Source organism: Barbus barbus (genome assembly GCF_936440315.1).
Source record: "Barbus barbus genome assembly, chromosome: 39".
Taxonomy (NCBI): domain Eukaryota; kingdom Metazoa; phylum Chordata; class Actinopteri; order Cypriniformes; family Cyprinidae; genus Barbus; species Barbus barbus.
This window is the reverse complement of record NC_136717.1, coordinates 25,008,529-25,028,489: the sequence shown is the minus strand read 5'-3', so window position 1 is coordinate 25,028,489 and position 19,961 is coordinate 25,008,529. Positions and strand designations below refer to the sequence as shown.

General features: G+C 34.6%; 1 protein-coding gene across 3 annotated transcripts; it reads left to right on the top strand.

The window, feature by feature from the left end:
- The first annotated feature begins 570 nt into the window (after positions 1–570).
- LOC306858804 (KRR1 small subunit processome component homolog) lies at positions 571–19,961 on the top strand. 3 transcript variants are annotated; one of them, XM_079399544.1, is made up of 18 exons: positions 571–862; positions 2,926–3,088; positions 3,189–3,338; positions 3,405–3,565; positions 5,400–5,576; positions 6,700–6,841; positions 7,417–7,604; positions 7,732–7,873; positions 9,653–9,748; positions 13,427–13,599; positions 13,700–13,834; positions 15,448–15,573; positions 16,533–16,616; positions 16,698–16,754; positions 17,399–17,569; positions 18,598–18,675; positions 18,769–18,865; positions 19,686–19,961. In XM_079399544.1, exons 1-18 carry the CDS (start codon positions 671–673, stop codon positions 19,823–19,825), a joined length of 2,472 nt encoding a protein of 823 aa, XP_079255670.1. In that variant the 5' UTR covers positions 571–670; the 3' UTR covers positions 19,826–19,961. The 3 variants fall into 3 exon arrangements, with proteins under 3 accessions (XP_079255670.1, XP_079255671.1, XP_079255672.1); XM_079399545.1 differs by lacking the exons at positions 571–862; positions 3,405–3,565 and having other exon boundaries at positions 2,950–3,088; XM_079399546.1 differs by lacking the exons at positions 571–862; positions 2,926–3,088; positions 3,189–3,338; ... (4 more) ...; positions 7,732–7,873; positions 9,653–9,748 and adding an exon at positions 12,480–12,578.

Below are 19,961 nucleotides of genomic sequence, written 5' to 3'. Positions count from 1 at the left end.
TTGTGAGCATTTGCAGCGCGTGTTATCAAATTGATGAAGTTGTTTTCTTAATTTGCAGGTGTTTTTTTCCTATTTGCAGCGCATTGAGCTCTCTCGGCCACCGTAAGTTTTACTAGTTAATAAGAAAATGCATAAAATGTAATATGTAAATGTTCAATAATTCAATATTGTATTATTAATATTTAAATATTATATTTATTTAGATTTAGTTTTACTAGCCAATCTAAATTAACATTTCAAATCATTTGGGGTAACAACACTGATCTTGCATACTCCTCAGCAAATTTGCACCACGTGTGACAAGCCTAGTTGCCACCCCTTATTCTGCTCTTGCCTATGGCAAGCCGTTTTGACTTTTATTTATTCTCAGGATATGAATTCTTGATATCAACAATTCAATTTTACTAGTAAAAATTGAATTCCTGTTATCAAGAATTCATATCCTGAGAATGAATAAAAGTTAAAACGGCTTGCCATACTTGCCACCCCCTTTGCCACCCAAGTATAAAATCCTGGACACGCCCCTCAGTTTGCCTTGTGATTTACATAATGATGTGCATCAGGCAATGACATCACAACGTCATTTAACAACTTGTAGCAGCAAATTGTCCTGAGAATTATTTGGAAACACTGTATTCAGTTTAACACGGTAAGCGTAGCAAGGTCAGTCATGAACCTGTTGCTCCTTTACGAGTGGATCGACATCACGGCTGTTTTAATATTTTCCTGTGTGTTTTTATTGCTGAGTGATTATATCAGAAATAAAGCGCCGAAGAACTTTCCTCCTGGACCGTGGTCTTTGCCGTTTATAGGAGACCTTCATCATATCGAAAATGGTAGGATTCATCTGCAGTTCTCGAAGGTAAATACATTTCCAGCTTATAACTATAAAGAAATCTGAAGACGCAAAGTAGCGGTTAGTGACTGCAAACAGAGAAAATAAACTGCTTTACACGAGCTTCATCAGCTATCTGTATCCACAACACAAACATCTTACAGATACATTTGCAAAAGCGATCAAAGGAAACCACTTGAGCCTTGCTTTCTAGTAACTCTGTTGTGACGCAGATGTTCCCAGAGCCTTGTGTTTCTCATATTTCTATGGCAAATAATGAAATTTCGGGTCAGGGTAGCCCTTGGGAACATTCGCTTCTGCAGTAACAATATTGATGCAATATTATCATGTAAAATAAATAACGCATGAAGAATTCAGTTCGATTCAAAAGCTTTATTGTCTATCCCCAGTGGAGTAGAAAATGGTCTTTAGACAAAGGCTTAGCAAACAAACAATACAAATAATAATCACAATATTACATCACTTCATCTTTAAAATCAGAATCAGCTTTATTCACCAAGTGTGCGCAAACACACGAGGAATATGTTGTGGTTTTTAAGAAGCTCTTGCATCTGACATGAGAACAATAACATTTAAATAAGACTTAACAATAATAATAGTGTGTAAGAATCTGGAACAGAAGATTTATGTACAGATTTGTGCCTCAGTTACTCTATATATACAGCTGTTTAGAAAAATATGCATATATATTTACAAAGTACTAGGGAGAGAGTCAATAATTAGAGATGGGGAATGAATTACGGAACACCGGTAATAATCCCTGTTGTTTAGGCTGGAGATGGCATGGGGAAAAACAGTTTTTATGCCTAGATGTTCTAGTGCACACAGATCTGTAGCGTCTGCCTGAGGCGAGAAGGGTCTGTGATGATGTTATCTGCCCGTTTCTTCACTCTGGAGTAGTACAAGTCCTGAAGGCTGGGCAGGTGGACACCAATGATCCTTTCTGCTGACCTAACAGTCCGCTGCAGTCCAAATACCAATGGCAGTTGGGATACAGGTCTTATACTTGGACTTTCTCACCAAAGGCACTTTATAGGCTACAGTCTGCCAGAAGGAAGTAACTAAAAAGAACAATGCTCTCCCACAATAACAGAGGCTTTCCTTTTTAATGTCACAGTATAGAGATCAGTGAGAGGTACTTGTCTTTCACCAGTTATTTTACCCGCCACGTTTATAATCCTTGAGAGTCTGTTTTTGTTTTAACAGAAAGAGAGTTAAACCAGGATACAATATTAAAAGTAAGAACAGATTCAATAAGTGATTTACAGCTACCAGAATGTAAAACTCAAAAAGCTTAGGCATTGAAAAGCCTTTTTAACTCTTTCCCTGCCAGCGTTTTTCAAAAAAGTTGCCAGTCACTGCCAGCATTTTTGATCATTTTCATTAATATTTCATGACCCCCCGATATTGTTATGCATATCTGAACATGCAATAGCCTACATCAAAACAAAGAACAAAGCCTCTATACTTAAAAACAATCCCTTTTATTCTATCCTTTTGATCAACTTTTATCTTTTTTATCAACACTTGAATGCACACTTAAAAATAATATACTTCATAAAGAACATATACAACCTTTAACATCTGAAGAACCTTTCTGTTTCATAAAAGTGTGGCAAAAGAAGGTTTTTCAGATTATGCTTCTTTAAAGAACCTTTGACTGAATGGTTCTTTGTGGAACCAAACATGGTTCTTTTATGGCATCGCTGTGAAGAACCTTTTAAGCACATTTATTTTTAAGAGTGTATGTAACTAGGTAGGTAGGTAAGAGAAAATCTCATATTTTATCAAATAGCCTACTACATATGGATCATTTTCAGTACGATGTTCAAAGCAAAGATGCAGTAGATCACTTGCAAAGTCCTTTACAACTTCCTGGATTGACATTTCACTCAGTAACATTACGCAGGTTCCATTTAATATGCTGTTTATTGTTGAAGGTCGCTTTATTTTTCATATGCATCTGTTAACATTTGAGATCGCTCGTTTCTGCGTCTGTGTTTTGATTATACTGATTATATGCTGTTACTTCAGGAGCTCAGGTTCTGACAACAAATCATATTTTACAGTTTGCAGAAAAATACGGCAAGATTTTCAGCCTTAGAATTCTCGGCTCGAGAATTGTTGTGTTGGATGGATATAAACTCGTGAAGGAGGTGTATTTGCGACAGGATGACAGTCTTGCTGGTCGACCCGTGTTACCTTTATTTTATGACATTGTTGGAGACAAAGGTCAGTCTAATATATGAATGCCAAATTGGCATTTTCACCATATTTCTCCATAAATTTGATCAGTAATCAATTTACTGTAAAGGGTCTGTTTTGTGATCAGGTTTAGTTGCTGCTTGTGGGTATAAATGGAAGCAACAGAGAAGATTTGCACTCTCAACCCTTCGAAACTTCGGATTGGGAAAGAAAAGCCTGGAGCCGTCCATCAGTCTCGAATGTTGCTTTCTGAATGAGGCCATCTCAAACGAACAAGGTGTTTACTGAGCTTTGAAAACATTTGAAATCAGAAGCACAGCATTATTAACAACTTCTGTTCCAGGCCGACCGTTTGACCCTCGCTCACTGCTGAGCAATGCTGTCGCAAATGTGATCTGTGTGCTTGTGTTTGGTAATCGATTTGAGTACAGTGACCATGGCTTTCAGTCTCTGTTGAAGAACATCAGTGAAGCTGTGTATCTGCAAGGAGGCATCTGTGCTCAGGTTTTACATATTACCTTTGCTCTCTGCTTATTGCAGTTTCAGGACCGCATTTCTCGGACTCTATTTTTTGTGACAGAGCCATCTAGCCAACTCTTAATTCAACACAGGACACCTGATTCAAACCTCAAACAAACAGATGCAAAGACTAGATCCATGGAACTATTCCTTTTTTATCTTTCCATCTTATTTTTAATGTAAAAGCTGGCGTGAACTTGAGTGTTTGAGGCTATGTCAGCAATCTCCATTGAACCTATTTAGCTGTGCAAAACCGTTGTGCTGCTGGATGTTGTAAACTGGCATTTGTATTCAAATTATTTACGTACTAATAAACACACTTATTTATAGCGCAATTGTTTTACTGTTTACAGCGCTTTAAGTGGGTCACACATCAGACTGTCTCGTACAGACACAAGTCTTTTTTTCCCAAGAAAACTGAATATAATATAAAATACATTGAAATAAATTACTTTTAATATTTCAAGAGGGTTACCAATGGGTATGTTTAGGGTTAGGAGTTGGTTAGGACAATAATTCAGTGAATACAATTAAACAACTATATAATTCATTTAAAATAATAACATACAGAATTGTACGGAAGCGTATTGCATTCACTTGAGGAAAAAAAATCTACTCTGTTTTTCTGAATTAACGAGTTAATTATCTCAGAATTACGAGATAATTTTTCATTAAAAAAATGTTTTTGCTCTGTTTTTCTGAATTAACGACTTAATTATCTCAGAATTACGAGATAATTTTTAAAGAGAAAAAAAAGTTTTTGCTGTTTTTCTGAATTAATGACTTAATTATCTCAGAATTACGAGATAATTAAGTCATTAATTCAGAAAAACAGAGAGAACTTTTTTCATGAAAAATTCTCGTAATTCTGAGATAATTAACTCGTTAATTCAGAAAAACAGAGTAGATTTTTTTTCCTCAAGTGAATGCAATACGCTTCCGTAGAATTGAATAGCAAGTGCTGTAAAATAGTATAAGCCACTAATACATACCAGTCAAGTTTTTGAACAGTAAGTTAAAAAACAAAAAAAGTCTCTTCTGCTCACCAAACCTGAATTTATTTGATCCAAAGTACAGCAAAAACAGTAAAATTCTGATATATTTTTACTATTTAAAATAACTGTTTTCTATTTGAATATATTTTAAAATGTAATTTATTTCTGTGATCAAAACTGAATTTTCAGCCTCATTACTCCAGTCACATGATCCTTCAGAAATCATTCTAATATGCTGATTTGCTGCTCAAAACATTTGTTTATTATTATGTTGAAAACGGCTGAGTAGAATTTTTTTTTTCTGGTTCTTTGATGAATAGAAAGTTCAAAAGAACAGAATTGATCTGAAATAGAAATCTTTGAAACATTATAAATGACTTTATCATCACTTTTGATCAATTTAAAGCATCCTTGCTAAATAAAAGTATTAATTTCTATACCAGCAAACAAATTAGCATATTAGAATGATTTCTGATGAAAATGATGCTGAAAATTCAATTTTGATTACAGAAATAAATTACATTTTAAAATATATTCCATTAGAAAACAGTTATTTTAAATAGTAAAAATATTTCAAAATTTTACTGTTTTTGCTGTACTTTGGATCAGATGAATGCAGGCTTGGTGAGCAGAAGAGTCTTCTTTAAAAAACAAAAAATCTGGACAAAAACGTTCGGCTGGTAGTGTACATGCACACAGTAAAATAAAATAAATACAAAAAAACAACTATAGGGTCCTAGAAATGTAGTCCTGAAGCTGCAGCCTCCGGTTTTGCAGGAATACCCTCCTTGCTTTCTGTTCTCATTTTTAATTTTTTTTTTTAGCTGTATAACATGTTTCCATGGCTCATGCGGCGAGTGCCTGGAACGCATAAGAACATTTTTACTCTGTGGCAAGGGGTGATTGACTTTGTTCGAGAGAAGGTGGACGCACACAGAGTGGATTATGATCCATCAAATCCTCGAGACTACATTGACTGCTTCCTTGGAGAGATGGAAAGAGTAAGACCCTTTCTTAGGGGGGCATCAGTATGTGCAATGCTCTGGTAATAATAATCAGCGTTGGGGAGTAACTAGTGACTGTACATGTAACAGTTACGTAATTCAATTACAAAATAAATGTAAATGTACGGAGCCCCTAAAGGGACATTGGCAAAAAATGAAGACTTTCTCGTGCGCACGAGAAACTTTCGCGTGCTCACGAGAAAACTATCGCGTGCTCACGAGAAAACTATCGCGTGCTCACGAGAAAACTATACTTTCTCGTGAGCACGCGAAAGTTTGTCGTGCGCACGCGATAGTTTCTCGTGCGCATGCCATAGTTTCTCGTGAGCACGCGATAGTTTCTCGTGCGCACGCGAAAGTCTTAATTTTTTATTTTTTTGCCAATGTCCCTTTAGGGGCTCCGTATAAATGTTACAGTTACTGAGAAAAAAAGTGTAATTAAATTAGTTACTTATGAAAATGTTAATGATTACATCTGAATATTTTCACACAGACAGATTTTGATTTCTTTCCCAAATTGCATTGACTGCTTTAAAATATGAGACACCAATGTTTCAGGTGCTTAGGACTATTTGATAGCCGGGTTTGTGTATATGCTTTATTTTTTAAGACCTTTTTTTCCAGAGGCATTGTTAGCTGCCAGTGTTTCTCGTCTGCAAGGGTTTGATTTCAAAAACAGTATCATAGCTATTAAACTATATCTTATGATTTTAATTTAACCTCAGTACGATCACAAAGTAAAAAGAGCTGCTAAAGGCTGATTTTATGGTGGCTGTGCTTTAAAATGAATTACATTATTATAATCTTAATTCAAGCGATGAAGATGATTTTGAAAGACTGACAGTAATCAGTGCTTAGTCCTACTGTAATGTTAACCCTGTCTGCTTTAAATGTTTGTAAAGGAATGATAGTTGAAAACATTTATTAGAAATTTAGAAAAGTAATCAACGTATTCAAATGTAATCAGTTACATTAATAAAGTAATTGAAATAGTTACACTACTTATTACATTTTAAACAGGGTAAATTGTAATCTGTAAACTATTACATTTCCAAAGTAACCTTCCCAACACTGATAATAATGTAATTGAATTGAAATGCCTTTCAATCGTGTTGTTTAGCTTAAAGATGACACAGCCGCTGGATTTGATGTGGAAAACTTGTGCTTCTGTTCTCTGGATCTGTTTGGAGCGGGAAATGAGACCACCTCCACCACTCTGTACTGGGGTCTTCTCTACATGATCAAATATTCAGAGATACAGGGTGAGAGCTTATTATGAGAAACTGCATTCAAAGTGAACTATATTTAGACTTTTATTCCTTCACAGGATATGAATTCTTGATATCAACCATTCAATTGTCACTAGTGACCATGTTCATTTCCTATATCATGAATGTGATTGTTACTAGTAACAAAATACATTTTCAAATATCAGAAATGAATATTGTCACTAGTGACAATTAAATTGTTGATCGCAAGAATAGACGACCTCTGTACTAGTAACCATGTGATTACTGATATCAAAAATTAAGGTTTTTACTAGTAAGAACTGTATTTCATGTGAAATTGTAATTCAAACTTGTAAGAAATTATTGATGTCAACAATTGATTTTGAATGGCAGCCTATGGGGACATTTAACTAGTGAAAATACAATTACAGATATCAAAAATTATAGCTTTTACTAGTTGAAATTGAATTTGTGATGTCAAGAATTAGCATATTAACTAGTGAAAATTGAGTTGTTAATGTCAAGAATTCATATCCTGGGAAGAAATGAGTCAAAACAGCTTGCCATGGTGCACACACTCATTTTTGCCTTGGACTCTGTATGTTCAGCCAAAGTTCAGGAGGAGATTGATCGTGTTGTGGGAGGGTCACGGCAGCCGTCTTTATCAGACAAAGACAACATGCCCTACACCAATGCTGTCATTCATGAGATACAGAGATTTGGAAATGTTGTCCCAATGAATGTGGCCCGGGCTACTGTGGAAGATATTCAGATAGGAAAATACTCCATTCCAAAGGTTGGTCTAGTGATGTTTAATGCACTATATGGGAATATCAATTTAAGCAATTGCATTTTTGTAATGGACATTTATGTTTAGAACCTATTAGTTGAAGCATAATAAGAGTATCATTTTACTTTTGCAGGGCACAATAGTGACTGGCAATTTGACATCAGTGCTGTTTGATGAGTCTGAGTGGGAGACGCCTCACTGTTTTAACCCGGGTCACTTCCTGGATGCTGAGGGCCAATTTAGGAGAAGAGATGCCTTTTTACCTTTTTCTCTAGGTACAGGACAACCCTGCAACATTTAGGATTCCCCCAAAATTCAAGATAAGGGCAGATATATAGCCCTATGTCTTCTATAATTTATATCTATATTAGTGCTGTCAAACAATTAATCGCGATTAATCGCATCCAAAAGTTTTTGTTTACATAATATATGTGTGTGTACTGTGTATATTTATTATGTATATATAAATACACACACGTATATATTTAAGAAAAATATGTAAAGTTTATACATTTAAAATATTTGTATATAATATCAATTATATGAATATAAATATATACATGGAAATATTTTCTAAATATATACTGTGTATTTATGTATACATAATAAACATACACAGTGTACATATATTATGTAAACAAATACTTTTATTTTGGATGCAATTATGTCTTCTATTTATATCATCTGATATAGTTAATATCACATGATTAGTACAGTTTTCTCTCCAGATATTAGTACGAATGCAAATGTGATATTGATTTTATAAAACATAAAGTTCATATTAATTGACTTACATTTTAGACACAACAGTTCCTGTTTTTTCTCTATTTTGTCAACGAAAGTAGTTTTAAACAAAGCCACGGCAGAATTGTTTTGCGTCTCTGAGCGACAAACAGCGGTGTTTCGTTACCGAATCCATCAGCTGTTTAAACGAATCGGTTGAATGAATGATTCAATGACTCACTCATGCAGTGATTTGCTGCCACCTACTGGCAATTTTAGGTTTACATTTCAAATATATTTGCTCTCCCCCAAAATCATTTCAAATGTCACTATTGAACGTTTTGTTTTTAAAACACAAATTATTATTTATGCATTTGTAAATGCAGGTTAAATGCATTCATGTCCTGCATTAAACAGTCTGCGTAAATGCATCTAAATGCCACTTCAGATGCAGATTCTGTGCCACCTCTGCATTGCAAACACAAATTTTGTTGGCACTGATTTAATTTGATTCGTAACAGCGCTGTAGTGTCTTGAATGAATGAATGATGCATTTATATAGCGCTTTATTGTGTATTGCTGTACACCCAAAGAGAGAGTGATGAGCCAATCAAGTGATAGGGATTATTAGGAGGCCATGATTGACAAGGGCCAGAAGAGGGAATTTGGCCAGGGTCACACTTTACGAGAAGTGCCATGGGATTTTTAATGACCACAGAGAGTCAGTACCTCGGTTTAACGTCTCATCCAAAAGACGGTGCTTTTTTTTGACAGTCGTGTCCCCGTCACTATACCGGGGTGTTAGGACCCACACAGACCACAGGGAGAGCACCCCCTGCTGGCCTCACTAACATCTCTTCCAACAGCAGCCTAGTTTTCACCGGAGGTCTCCCATCCAGGTACTGACCAGGCTCAACCCTGCTTGGCTTCAGTGGGCAACTGGTCTTGGGCTGCAGGGTCTTACTATCTGAATTGATTAAATTTAAGAATTTGACACAAAAGATAATGCATACATTTAATTAGTTTAGAAAACTGGCTTTATAAAGGTAAAAATGCCCATAAATAAAGGTAAAAATCTATTTAAACTTATTGGAAAAGTTAATTTCTGTTACTCCTGCAATCTAACCACCGCACAGATTATGAAGAATATCAAAAGCTTTGGGAGGCAGGTGTTCACGGCAGTCCTAAACCTGCCAGCACAATAACATGCTCAGCAAAATTTTGAGATATCATTTTTTGTGATCATCACGCACCCCTAATTGACACTTCATTACAAGTCTGCATAAAAGGAAACCTATTATGATTACCCATCGTTTTTTTCTGATTTTCAGGAAAGAGAGTGTGTCTTGGGGAGCAACTGGCACGGATGGAGCTGTTCCTCCTCTTCTCCTCTCTGCTGCAGCGCTTCACTTTCTCTTCACCGCCAGGTGTGGAGCCCAGCTTGGATTTTAAACTGGGGGCAACTCACTGTCCCCAGCCATATGAATTATGTGCAGTGCCACGCTAAAACAAGCAATGCATAAATAATTTTATACATTTCAGTAATAAAAAAAAATGTTTGTAAAGAACCCAAAATGTGTGTCTGGATGCAAACATGATGATGCATTTTAGCTTATTATTTGGTTGTTTGGATGTAGACTGGCAATTGGTTAGTTGGTCATTTGGCAGTTTAAATAATACAAAAATATTTACAAATAAATCCTCTAGAAAAAAAAGGATCATGAATACAAGTCATAAAGGGGAACAAGATAAATCTATAAAATGTCATGAAATGTCTTACATTCAGTTTTTGGTAAAATTCGATTTTAAGGTTAAAAAAAAAGTGCTGTAATACGTTAATTATCATTTGAAAAGGTTTTAAATTTGGGTTCGGAAAAACAGGAATCAGAATGTGGCCCATACTGTGATTTACTTTCGAAAAGTTCTACTAACAAAAAAGTAGCCTGAATAAAGAATTTTTCGTAGAAGTCAGTTTCATTTTTTGTGTGAATCGAACAAAAATACTCTACGCATACCACTGGCAAAAGTTTTGTTTACTTTACTTAGATACTCAAGTATTTGTTCACAACATATCCAGATGTCCTTTTAATGGTACTGTCCCAGTGACACGCTGTTGTATTTCTTTCTTTCTTTTTCTTTTTTCTCTCTTTCTTTCCTTCTGTTTTATAATCATATATAATAATATAATCATAAAGCATATTAAGCAAAAAGGTATGATTAAAAATAAAACCTGTCAATAAAAAAAACAGGTATAACACTAGACATTCCAACCCCCCCCCACTTTTGATTTTTTTTTATTTATTTTATTTAACCTTTATTTATCCAGGTAAACTGTTTGAGAACCACTTCTCATTTATAAACATGAAATGATGGCTACACCCCTGCTGTGAGTTTCTGCTGCATTTACAGAGTTTTGACCAGCGTCTCGTGTTTCGAGCGATTCCAAACAAAGAAACATTTGATTCGAAGCTTCGAAATGGTTTGTTTACGAGGTTAATTATTATAAATATAATGCAAGAATAAACAAATTAAAATTTAAGTCCAATTATTCCTCTGGGAGTTACTTGAGCAGCGTGCTGCAATTTTATTATTTATTTAGTTATTATCAAACACTTGCTTAGGAAGTACAAATGTGAAAAAAAAACATCCAAGGGTTCAAGGATGGCCTAACAATACAATTACATTTCAAGAGAGAAAGAAACATTAAAAAAGGTAATTAATTAAAAAAATTTAATAAATCGGAGTAAATAAGTGAAGTGACATACTGCCAAGTATGGCTCTGCATTTAACCCATCCAACGTGGACACACACACACACACACACACAGCAGTAAACACACACGCACACCGTGAACACACACACACACAGCGAACACACACACACACACACACACAGCAGTGAACACACACACACACACACACAGCAGTGAACACACACACACACACAGCAGTGAACACACACACACACAGCAGTGAACACACACACACACACACACACACACACAGCAGTGAACACACACACACACACACACACACAGCAGTGAACACACACACACACACACACACAGCAGTGAACACACACACACACACACACACACACAGCAGTGAACACACACACACACACACACACACAGCAGTGAACACACACACACACACAGCAGTGAACACACACACAGCAGTAAACACACACACACACACACACACACACAGCAGTGAACACACACACACACACACACACACACACAGCAGTAAACACACACACACACAGCAGTAAACACACACACACACACACAGCAGTAAACACACACACACACACACACACACACACACAGCAGTGAACACACACACACACACACACAGCAGTAAACACACACACACACACACACACACACACACAGCAGTGAACAGCCATTTATGCTGCAGCGCCCGGGGAGCAGTTGGGGGTTCGGTGCCTTGCTCAAGGGCACCTCAGTCGTGGTATTGAGGGTGGAGAGAGCGCTGGACATTCACTCCCCCCACCTACAATCCCTGCCGGCCCGAGACTCGAACCTACAACCTTTGGATTACGAGTCTGACTCTCTAACCATTAGGCCACGACTTCCCCGCTATAAGCAGATCACATATTATACAAAAATACCAAAAAGTGAGCATATATATAAGTTTTAGTTGCCTTTTTGTTACTGGAGGTAGATAAAGATTTAATACAGATTTGATTATCTTCTTGAAAGTAAGAAAAGTGGAGGGTAACTTTCATAAACTTCATAAATAATTAAGTTGCATAGAAAATAAACTATTATATATACCATAATGCTTCTCAAAAGTGAAAAATTCAAACAAAACATCCTTAAAATAAAGCTCAAAGTCATTGTGTATGAAGTTTACAATGAACTGGCAAATGTCTTGCCAAAGTAGAGCACTGCTGTTCATTAATCTCATGACAATAATGTTACATATTAAATTAAATGTTGACATACATGCCATCGTTATAAATAAACTTTATTTTATATACTAACGTTTATTCCTCGGTCCAACTAAATGTATTTATTTATTTATTTTGAATTTAATAAAAAAATAATAATAATAATTTAATTTTCGGTCTGTGATCAATTCCTCCGCGCCAGCAGGTGGCAGTGCATGCGCGCTCGTGACGACCACACGCAGCGTCTGACGTCACTCCCGACAGCAGCAATGGCGGCTCCCAGAGAAAGCACGAGTGAAACGCCAACAAATAAAAAACAGAAAAAGAGCACAAACACAGGTACAGCTACACTTAGAAATCAGACATATGCAATATAATCCGCGTATCGACAATATCCATATTATTTACTTTAAATTAGATGTTTACGTTTGACGCAGCTCGCGGAGGATTCAAATGTCTGTTTTTTAGCTGCAGTTATGTCATATTTTGTTATTGTGCGCCTTTTTTAAACGACTGTTTTCTACAAAAGTTCATTTGTTGACTTTAATATTCTTTGCTGCATTTCTCTAATACACTCACCTGAGTGCTATATTCATATACCGTGGTATTCACATGATACATAAAATCACAATTCACATTTTAATCAAAACACAAGGTAAAATTCTCCGTATCCTCAGGTTGGGAGGATTGTGTCTGTATTGTATGTACTGTAAGACACTTCAGATGAAAGCTTTGCTAAATGTGACCCTGCACCGCAAAACCAATCATAAGGGTCAGGTTTTTTTAAATTGAGATTAATAATAAGTTTCCATTGATGTATGGTTTGTTAGGATAGGACAATATTTGTCTGAGATACAACTATTTGAAAATCTGGATTCTGAGGGTGCAAAAAAAATCTAAATATTGAGAAAATCACCTTTAAAGTTGTTCAAATGAAGTTCTTAGCAATGCATATTACTAATCAAAAATGAAGTTTTGATATATTTATGGTAGGAAATCACAAAATATCTTCCTGCAACATGATCTTAATATCCTAATGATTTTTGGCATAAAAGAAAAATCTATAATTTTGACCCATACAATGTATTTTTGGCTATTGCTACAAATATACCCCAGCGACTTAAGACTGGTTTTGTGCTCCAGGGTCACATATGACTTACTAAACTCTGTTTTTTTGTTTTAAACAGATGAGACTGAACTGCTGACGGTTCCAGATGGCTGGAAGGAGCCTAAATTCACCGCAGAAGACAATCCCAAAGGTCTGCTGGAGGAGAGCAGTTTCGCCACACTTTTCCCCAAATACAGAGAGGCGTATCTGAAGGAGTGCTGGCCGCTGGTGCAGAAGGCTCTCGGAGATGTTGTGCGTGCTGTGAACATGTTGTTTCTTTGGTTTTTAAATGCTTATGAGCTCTTTGAATTAGGTTATGTAATTTCTTTGAATCTGTGCTGCTGCTCTGTAGTTCATCACTGCCACACTGGACCTGATTGAAGGCAGTTTGACGGTGAACACAACAAAGAAAACGTTTGACCCCTACACCATCCTCAGAGCGAGGGATCTCATCAAGTTATTGGCTAGAAGCGTGCCGTTTGAACAGGTATATGAATTCATCACTAATTTATTGCTAATATTTTTTATTTATTTAGATTATTTATAGATTTGGAATAGTTAATATAATAAATAAAAGATTAAAGATTTTATATGGTTTAATAATTAGCTTAATTCATAAAGTAAGTAAATATTCGAAGTAACGTACTCAAATAAAACTACGTTTTGAATTTTTATAATATCGTTACATTAGGTAAAGGTTTTATATGGTTAGATTATATACTATATTTAAATATATATGTGTGTGTACATACACAAACACATGCACACACACATTTGTTGTGGGGACATCCCATAGGCGTGATGGTTTTTATTACTGTACAAACCGTATTTTCTAAAGTCGTGACGTATTGTCAAGTATGGTGACCCATACTCGGAATTCGTGCTCTGCATTTAATCCATCCAACATGCATACACACAGCAGTGAACACACACACCGTGAACACACACCCGGAGCAGTGGGCAGCCATTTATGCTGTGGCGCCCGGGCAGCAGTTGGGGGTTCGGTGCCTTGCTCAAGGGCACCTCAGTCGTGGTATTGAGGGTGGAGAGAGCGCTGGACATTCACTCCCCCCACCTACAATCCCTGCCGGCCCGAGACTCGAACCCACCTTTCGATTACGAGTCCGACTCTCTAACCATTAGGCCACGACTTCCTATTGCCCTACACCTACTCTACACCTAATCCTACCCCTTACAGGAAACTACAGGAATTTTTACTTTCTCAAAAAACTCATTCTGTATGATTTATAAGCTTTTTGAAATATGAGGACATGGGGAAATGCCCTCATAAATCACCTTCTCCTTATAATACCTCTGTCATACCCATGTCATTACACAAATGTGTGTCCTCATATGTCACAAAAACACACATACACACACACACATATATATATTCATTTACAAAAACAGATTTTTTACAATTCTCAAAAATCATGTTTTTTCATGTTTCTTTCCAATTAATCTTAATCTTAAACTGCAGTTGGGTTTATTTTAAAAAATAACTTTAAAAAACAGCTAACTAACACAGTAAAATGCAATAAAAATGTTATAACGTAATAAAAAACATGATTTTTGAAAATTTGTAAAAATGGAGTTATGTTTTTGCAAATAAACTCTTCATACACACACACACACTCATATAGATATAGATTTGATATTAAATGTAATGTTAATATTTTACATAATTTATGAATTAAGTAACATTAAACCATATAACATCTTTTAATGTAGTTAAACTATATTTAGTTATTTAAAATATAGTTTGTGGTAGGTACTTTTTTATTTTTTAGAAATATACTTTTGTTCGGCAAGCATGCATTAAATTGATCAAAAGTGACAGTAAAGACTTTTGTAATGTTACAAAAGTAATGATGCTGAAAATGATAAATTATAAAATTATATTATTATAAATGACTATTTTAAATTGTACTAATATTTCACATTATTACATTTATTTATTTTTATTTTTTTCTTATAAATTCAGCCTTGGTTTGGCATAAGAGACTTCCTTCAAAAACAAACAAACTTCATTATTCCAAACTTTTGAACTTTGGACTGATAAATTCAGCCTCAAATCTTAAACGGTCTTGTTCGTTTCAGGCTGTAAGGATACTTGAAGATGACATGGCATGTGACATTATTAAAATCGGGACTCTTGTGCGAAACAGAGAGCGGTTTGTGAAGAGACGACAGAGACTGATCGGCCCCAAGGGCTCCACGCTGAAGGTGAGCAAATACTACAAAGTCATCCTGCATTTCTTCATATTACACTGTACCTGCCAATATTCACATACAGTGAGGTCAAAAATTATTATGTATATATAAGAATATGATCATATATTACATTGTATTATTAAGAGCTGATAAAATGTAAAACCTTGAATGCAATGTAAGTCGCTTTGGATAAAAGCATCTGCTAAATGCATAAATGTAAATGTGTTATTTTAATTATAGTTATTTCTGATCATTTTACATATATATCTTTTTACATTATAAATTATACATTTACAAAGACTAAATAATAATAATTAATAAAAAAAACTATAAAGGCACATTTTTACAGATGGTTTTTATAGGGATTTTATTCTTTTGTTTTGTTCTTCACTTTTAAGAGATGAAGAAAGTAGTTTTAAGGCTCAATTTCTGGCGTGATTTTATTGTTTTTTTGATTGCTTTTTATGTTTTGTATGTCATGCGTGTCTTTTCATTCATTGATTCTTGTAAATATGCCATAATTTATTAACTTATGAATGAACTAAATTAAATCTCTTAAGTAATTAATTTATGATAATATATTTAAAATATAGTTTGCAGTTAGTACAACTGCGTTCTGTAATAAATTAATAGTTTTATTCAGCAAGGATGCATTAAATTGATCAAAAGTGACAGGTAAGACATGCATTTAGAATTGATGATTTTCAGTAAATTTATCATTTTCAATTTTTAAAATCGATAAAAACTAAATATATGAAAGGCACATTTTTTTGCAGATGGACTTTGGGTTTATCGAGGGGTTTTATTATTTTCTCTTTACTTTTAAGAGATGCAGGAGGTTGCTTTGATGTTTTATGAGTCCGTTTGTAGTGTGGATTTTATTCAGTTTTCTTGTATGTCAGGTGTATCTTCATTTGAAGCTGTAATGAAATGTTACAGTGATTAAATCTGATCCGTTGGTGTTGTTTCAGGCTCTAGAACTGCTGACTAACTGTTATGTGATGGTTCAGGGAAACACGGTTTCTGCTCTCGGCCCGTACAGCGGCCTCAAGGAGGTGATACCTACAGCTGCCCAATTCAGTTTAATAATTCAAAAAATGATGAATGTAGAGGAATAAGCTTTGTGTTTTCTGCAGGTACGGAAAGTGGTGCTGGACACAATGAAGAATATTCACCCCATTTACAACATAAAGGTACATGGAAGAATGTGTAACGTGTGTAGATGTTCAAAGGAAGATTAAGACTGAACAGAAACAGAAACTTCCTCAGCATTTTTACTGAAGAAAGACAAATATAAATAGTAATGAAAGCCAAAATATTAAATGTCACAGATGTATATTTACTGAGTAATCCACTGTTTTGTAGTGCTCAAATTTTCACCTGAGATTTGGAGCCAAGTTACAGGAGGTTAAAAATGACTTTAGAAAGATGGCAGCATCATTTTATTATTTTTACACTGAGATTAGTAGCTTTATTAGTGAAATCTGTTGACTTTAGTCACATTTCTTGCTTTATATGCCAATGGTGACCATTCAGAAATGAAAAAAACACTCCCCCCCCCCCCCCCCAAAGTTCACATGCCTGTAACTCAAGAAGTATTAAAGATATCTTAATGCTCGTTTAGATTTTAGTTCTTAACAAACTTTTCTTTCGCTGTCTTAAAATTTTAGACCCACTGTAGTTTATTTCCAGAGATACAGGGGTTTCATTATGGCTCCTTGAGTAAATTGCACACATTTTTCAATGATCAAAAACCAAATGTGGGTCACTTTGTATACGGATGATGCCGCCTTGTATGGTAGATGAGTAATTGTGTGAGTGGTTGAATATTTTCCAGACATTAATGATCAAGCGAGAGCTGGCAAATGACCCGGAGCTGCGCACTCAGAGCTGGGAGAGATTCCTGCCCAACTTCCGCCATAAGAGTCTCTCCAAACGCAAGCAGCCCAAGAAGAAGACGCTGAAGAAGGAGTACACGCCGTTCCCCCCGCCGCAGCCCGAGAGCAAGGTACAGAGAAATCACATCAAATCATGTGCTGTGGGAGCAACGATGCACTCGTGTTGTGCGTGACAGGGATTTTACTGCGGTATTGTGTGTTTTTAGACCCCATAAACATGGTAAAATCACTGTGGCCACTGTTTTTGCTTATAAAATGGTGAGAACGGCAATAAAAGATATAAATATAATGTAAATATATACTTTAGCCTATTAATAGTTTGCTTTATTTTTTCTCTATGAAGCACTTTCACTGTGCAAAATTGGACAAATTGGACACAAAAGGAATATTAATTAAAATATAAAATATTAATTAAAATATTAAAATAAATTTTATTAAGTAAAATATTACTCGGATCCAACTATAAATAAATAATTTGTGAATTTTATGTGAGAAAATATAACATTTGACTTAATTCATAAATATTAAAATAACATATATTGTCAAATATATTAATTATTTATAAATATAATATAAATTGTAAATTATCATTGACATTTTAAACCAAACCTGTACTTTATTTATGAATAAATATATTATAAATATCAAAAATAATTTCTTTCTATATTTTTTAAATGTTTAAGACTTATTAATATCAAGTTTACAATAAGTACATATATTTATAGATTATTAGCGTATTTCTCAGGACATTCTCAGATGTATAAACTACAATAATAATGTGAAAATTTCCCATTGCTCGTGAAATATTTTTTATATTCATAAATTAATGAATATCAAATATATAAAGGCTATAAATGTATTTAGAAAGAAATGTGTAAATTAATAATTGTATAGATTTTTATATGATTAAATTTTATTAAATACTGAATTCATAACATAAGTAAAATATTGAAATAATACTTAAACTCCAATTTATAAATACATATACTTACATATTTTTACATAAATTTATGTATTTTATCATACATCATATTTATATAAATCATATAAATTACAATAGTAATCAGGCATCTAAAAATGTAAATAAATGAGATGTTTACATTTACCAGTTTCTCATGTGAAATATTTTTCTGCACAGATTGATAAGGAGCTGGCGACCGGCGAGTTCTTCCTGCTAGAGAGCGAGAAGAGACGCAAGAAGATGAATGAAATTAAGGTACGGTGCTTTTTATGAGTTTTTATGAGCCCAGATGCAGTGACTGCTGGGAATGAGTTCATAACGGCTTGTGCTTTATTTCCGGGGCTGAAGGCGAAACAGGCTGAAGCTTTATCCAAGAGACAAGAGCAGCGGCAGAAAGATTTCATTCCTCCGAAAGAGAAGCGGGCCGTGAAGAAGAGCAAACCAGGTACAGCAAACAGCTCAGATTTCAACGATGCACTTAAGAATACAATATACTAGGGCTGGGCGATATGAGCAAAAATTCATATCTCTGTATTTCTTTGCTGATTTGCGGTATACAGTATATATCTCAGTATTTTGTATTTGGATTAAACAAATAAAGTGAATGTAACCATATTATGTTAAAATAGGGTTAAAATCACATTACATACTAACATTGTAACATTGCAATCTAAAAACAGAAATAATGCTTTTAAAGCAGAATTTATTAAACTAAAAATGAAAATAATAAAAAAGCACAGACTAATTGAGTAAGTATTTTTGATTACCCCATTACAGTCACTTTACAGTTAGTGCTATCATACAAATACACTTATTGTAGCTTTAAAATTCTACATATGTTTATTAACTTCAAATATTTCAGCAAAATGTATATTTTAGTCAGAGTTATTGTGCGCCTATTACATTGAGCTCTGTATGTTTGGAGCTCAAAAAAAATATTTTTCTAATTTATTTTAAAATGATTAATATATATATATATATATATATATATATATATATATATATATATATATAAATGTGTGTGTATGTATACATGTATGTCTGTGTGTGTATATGCATATATATTTATGTATGTGCTTTTATCCAGAGCAAATTATATTAATTATGCTTTTTTTAATGCATGTACTAATGAAAGTCTTTAGTCACCACTAGTAATATTGGTTAGTAACATTAATTTTGGTAAATTACATTAAATGTGTGAATAATTCAATTGAATAAGCATGCTAACTTATGATATTTATTATTTATTATTCTCTTCTTTTTAGCAACAGCTGAAAACAAAATTGATATTCAAGCCATTAAAGAAAAAGTGAAGAAAGCGAAAAATAAAAAGCTGGGAGCTCCTCCAGTAAATCCCGAGACGCCTTCAGCGAAAGACGGCAAACGGAAGAAAGTCAAGAGCTAATGTGCGTCGCTCGGTCTGAACTCTGCTGGTCTGACTGTGATCCTGCAGAAACACACTCAGATCATCACCGGATCGTCACGTTGTTGTAATATTGTGTTATTAATCAATCTGTTTATATAAAAGATGTTTGGTTTCA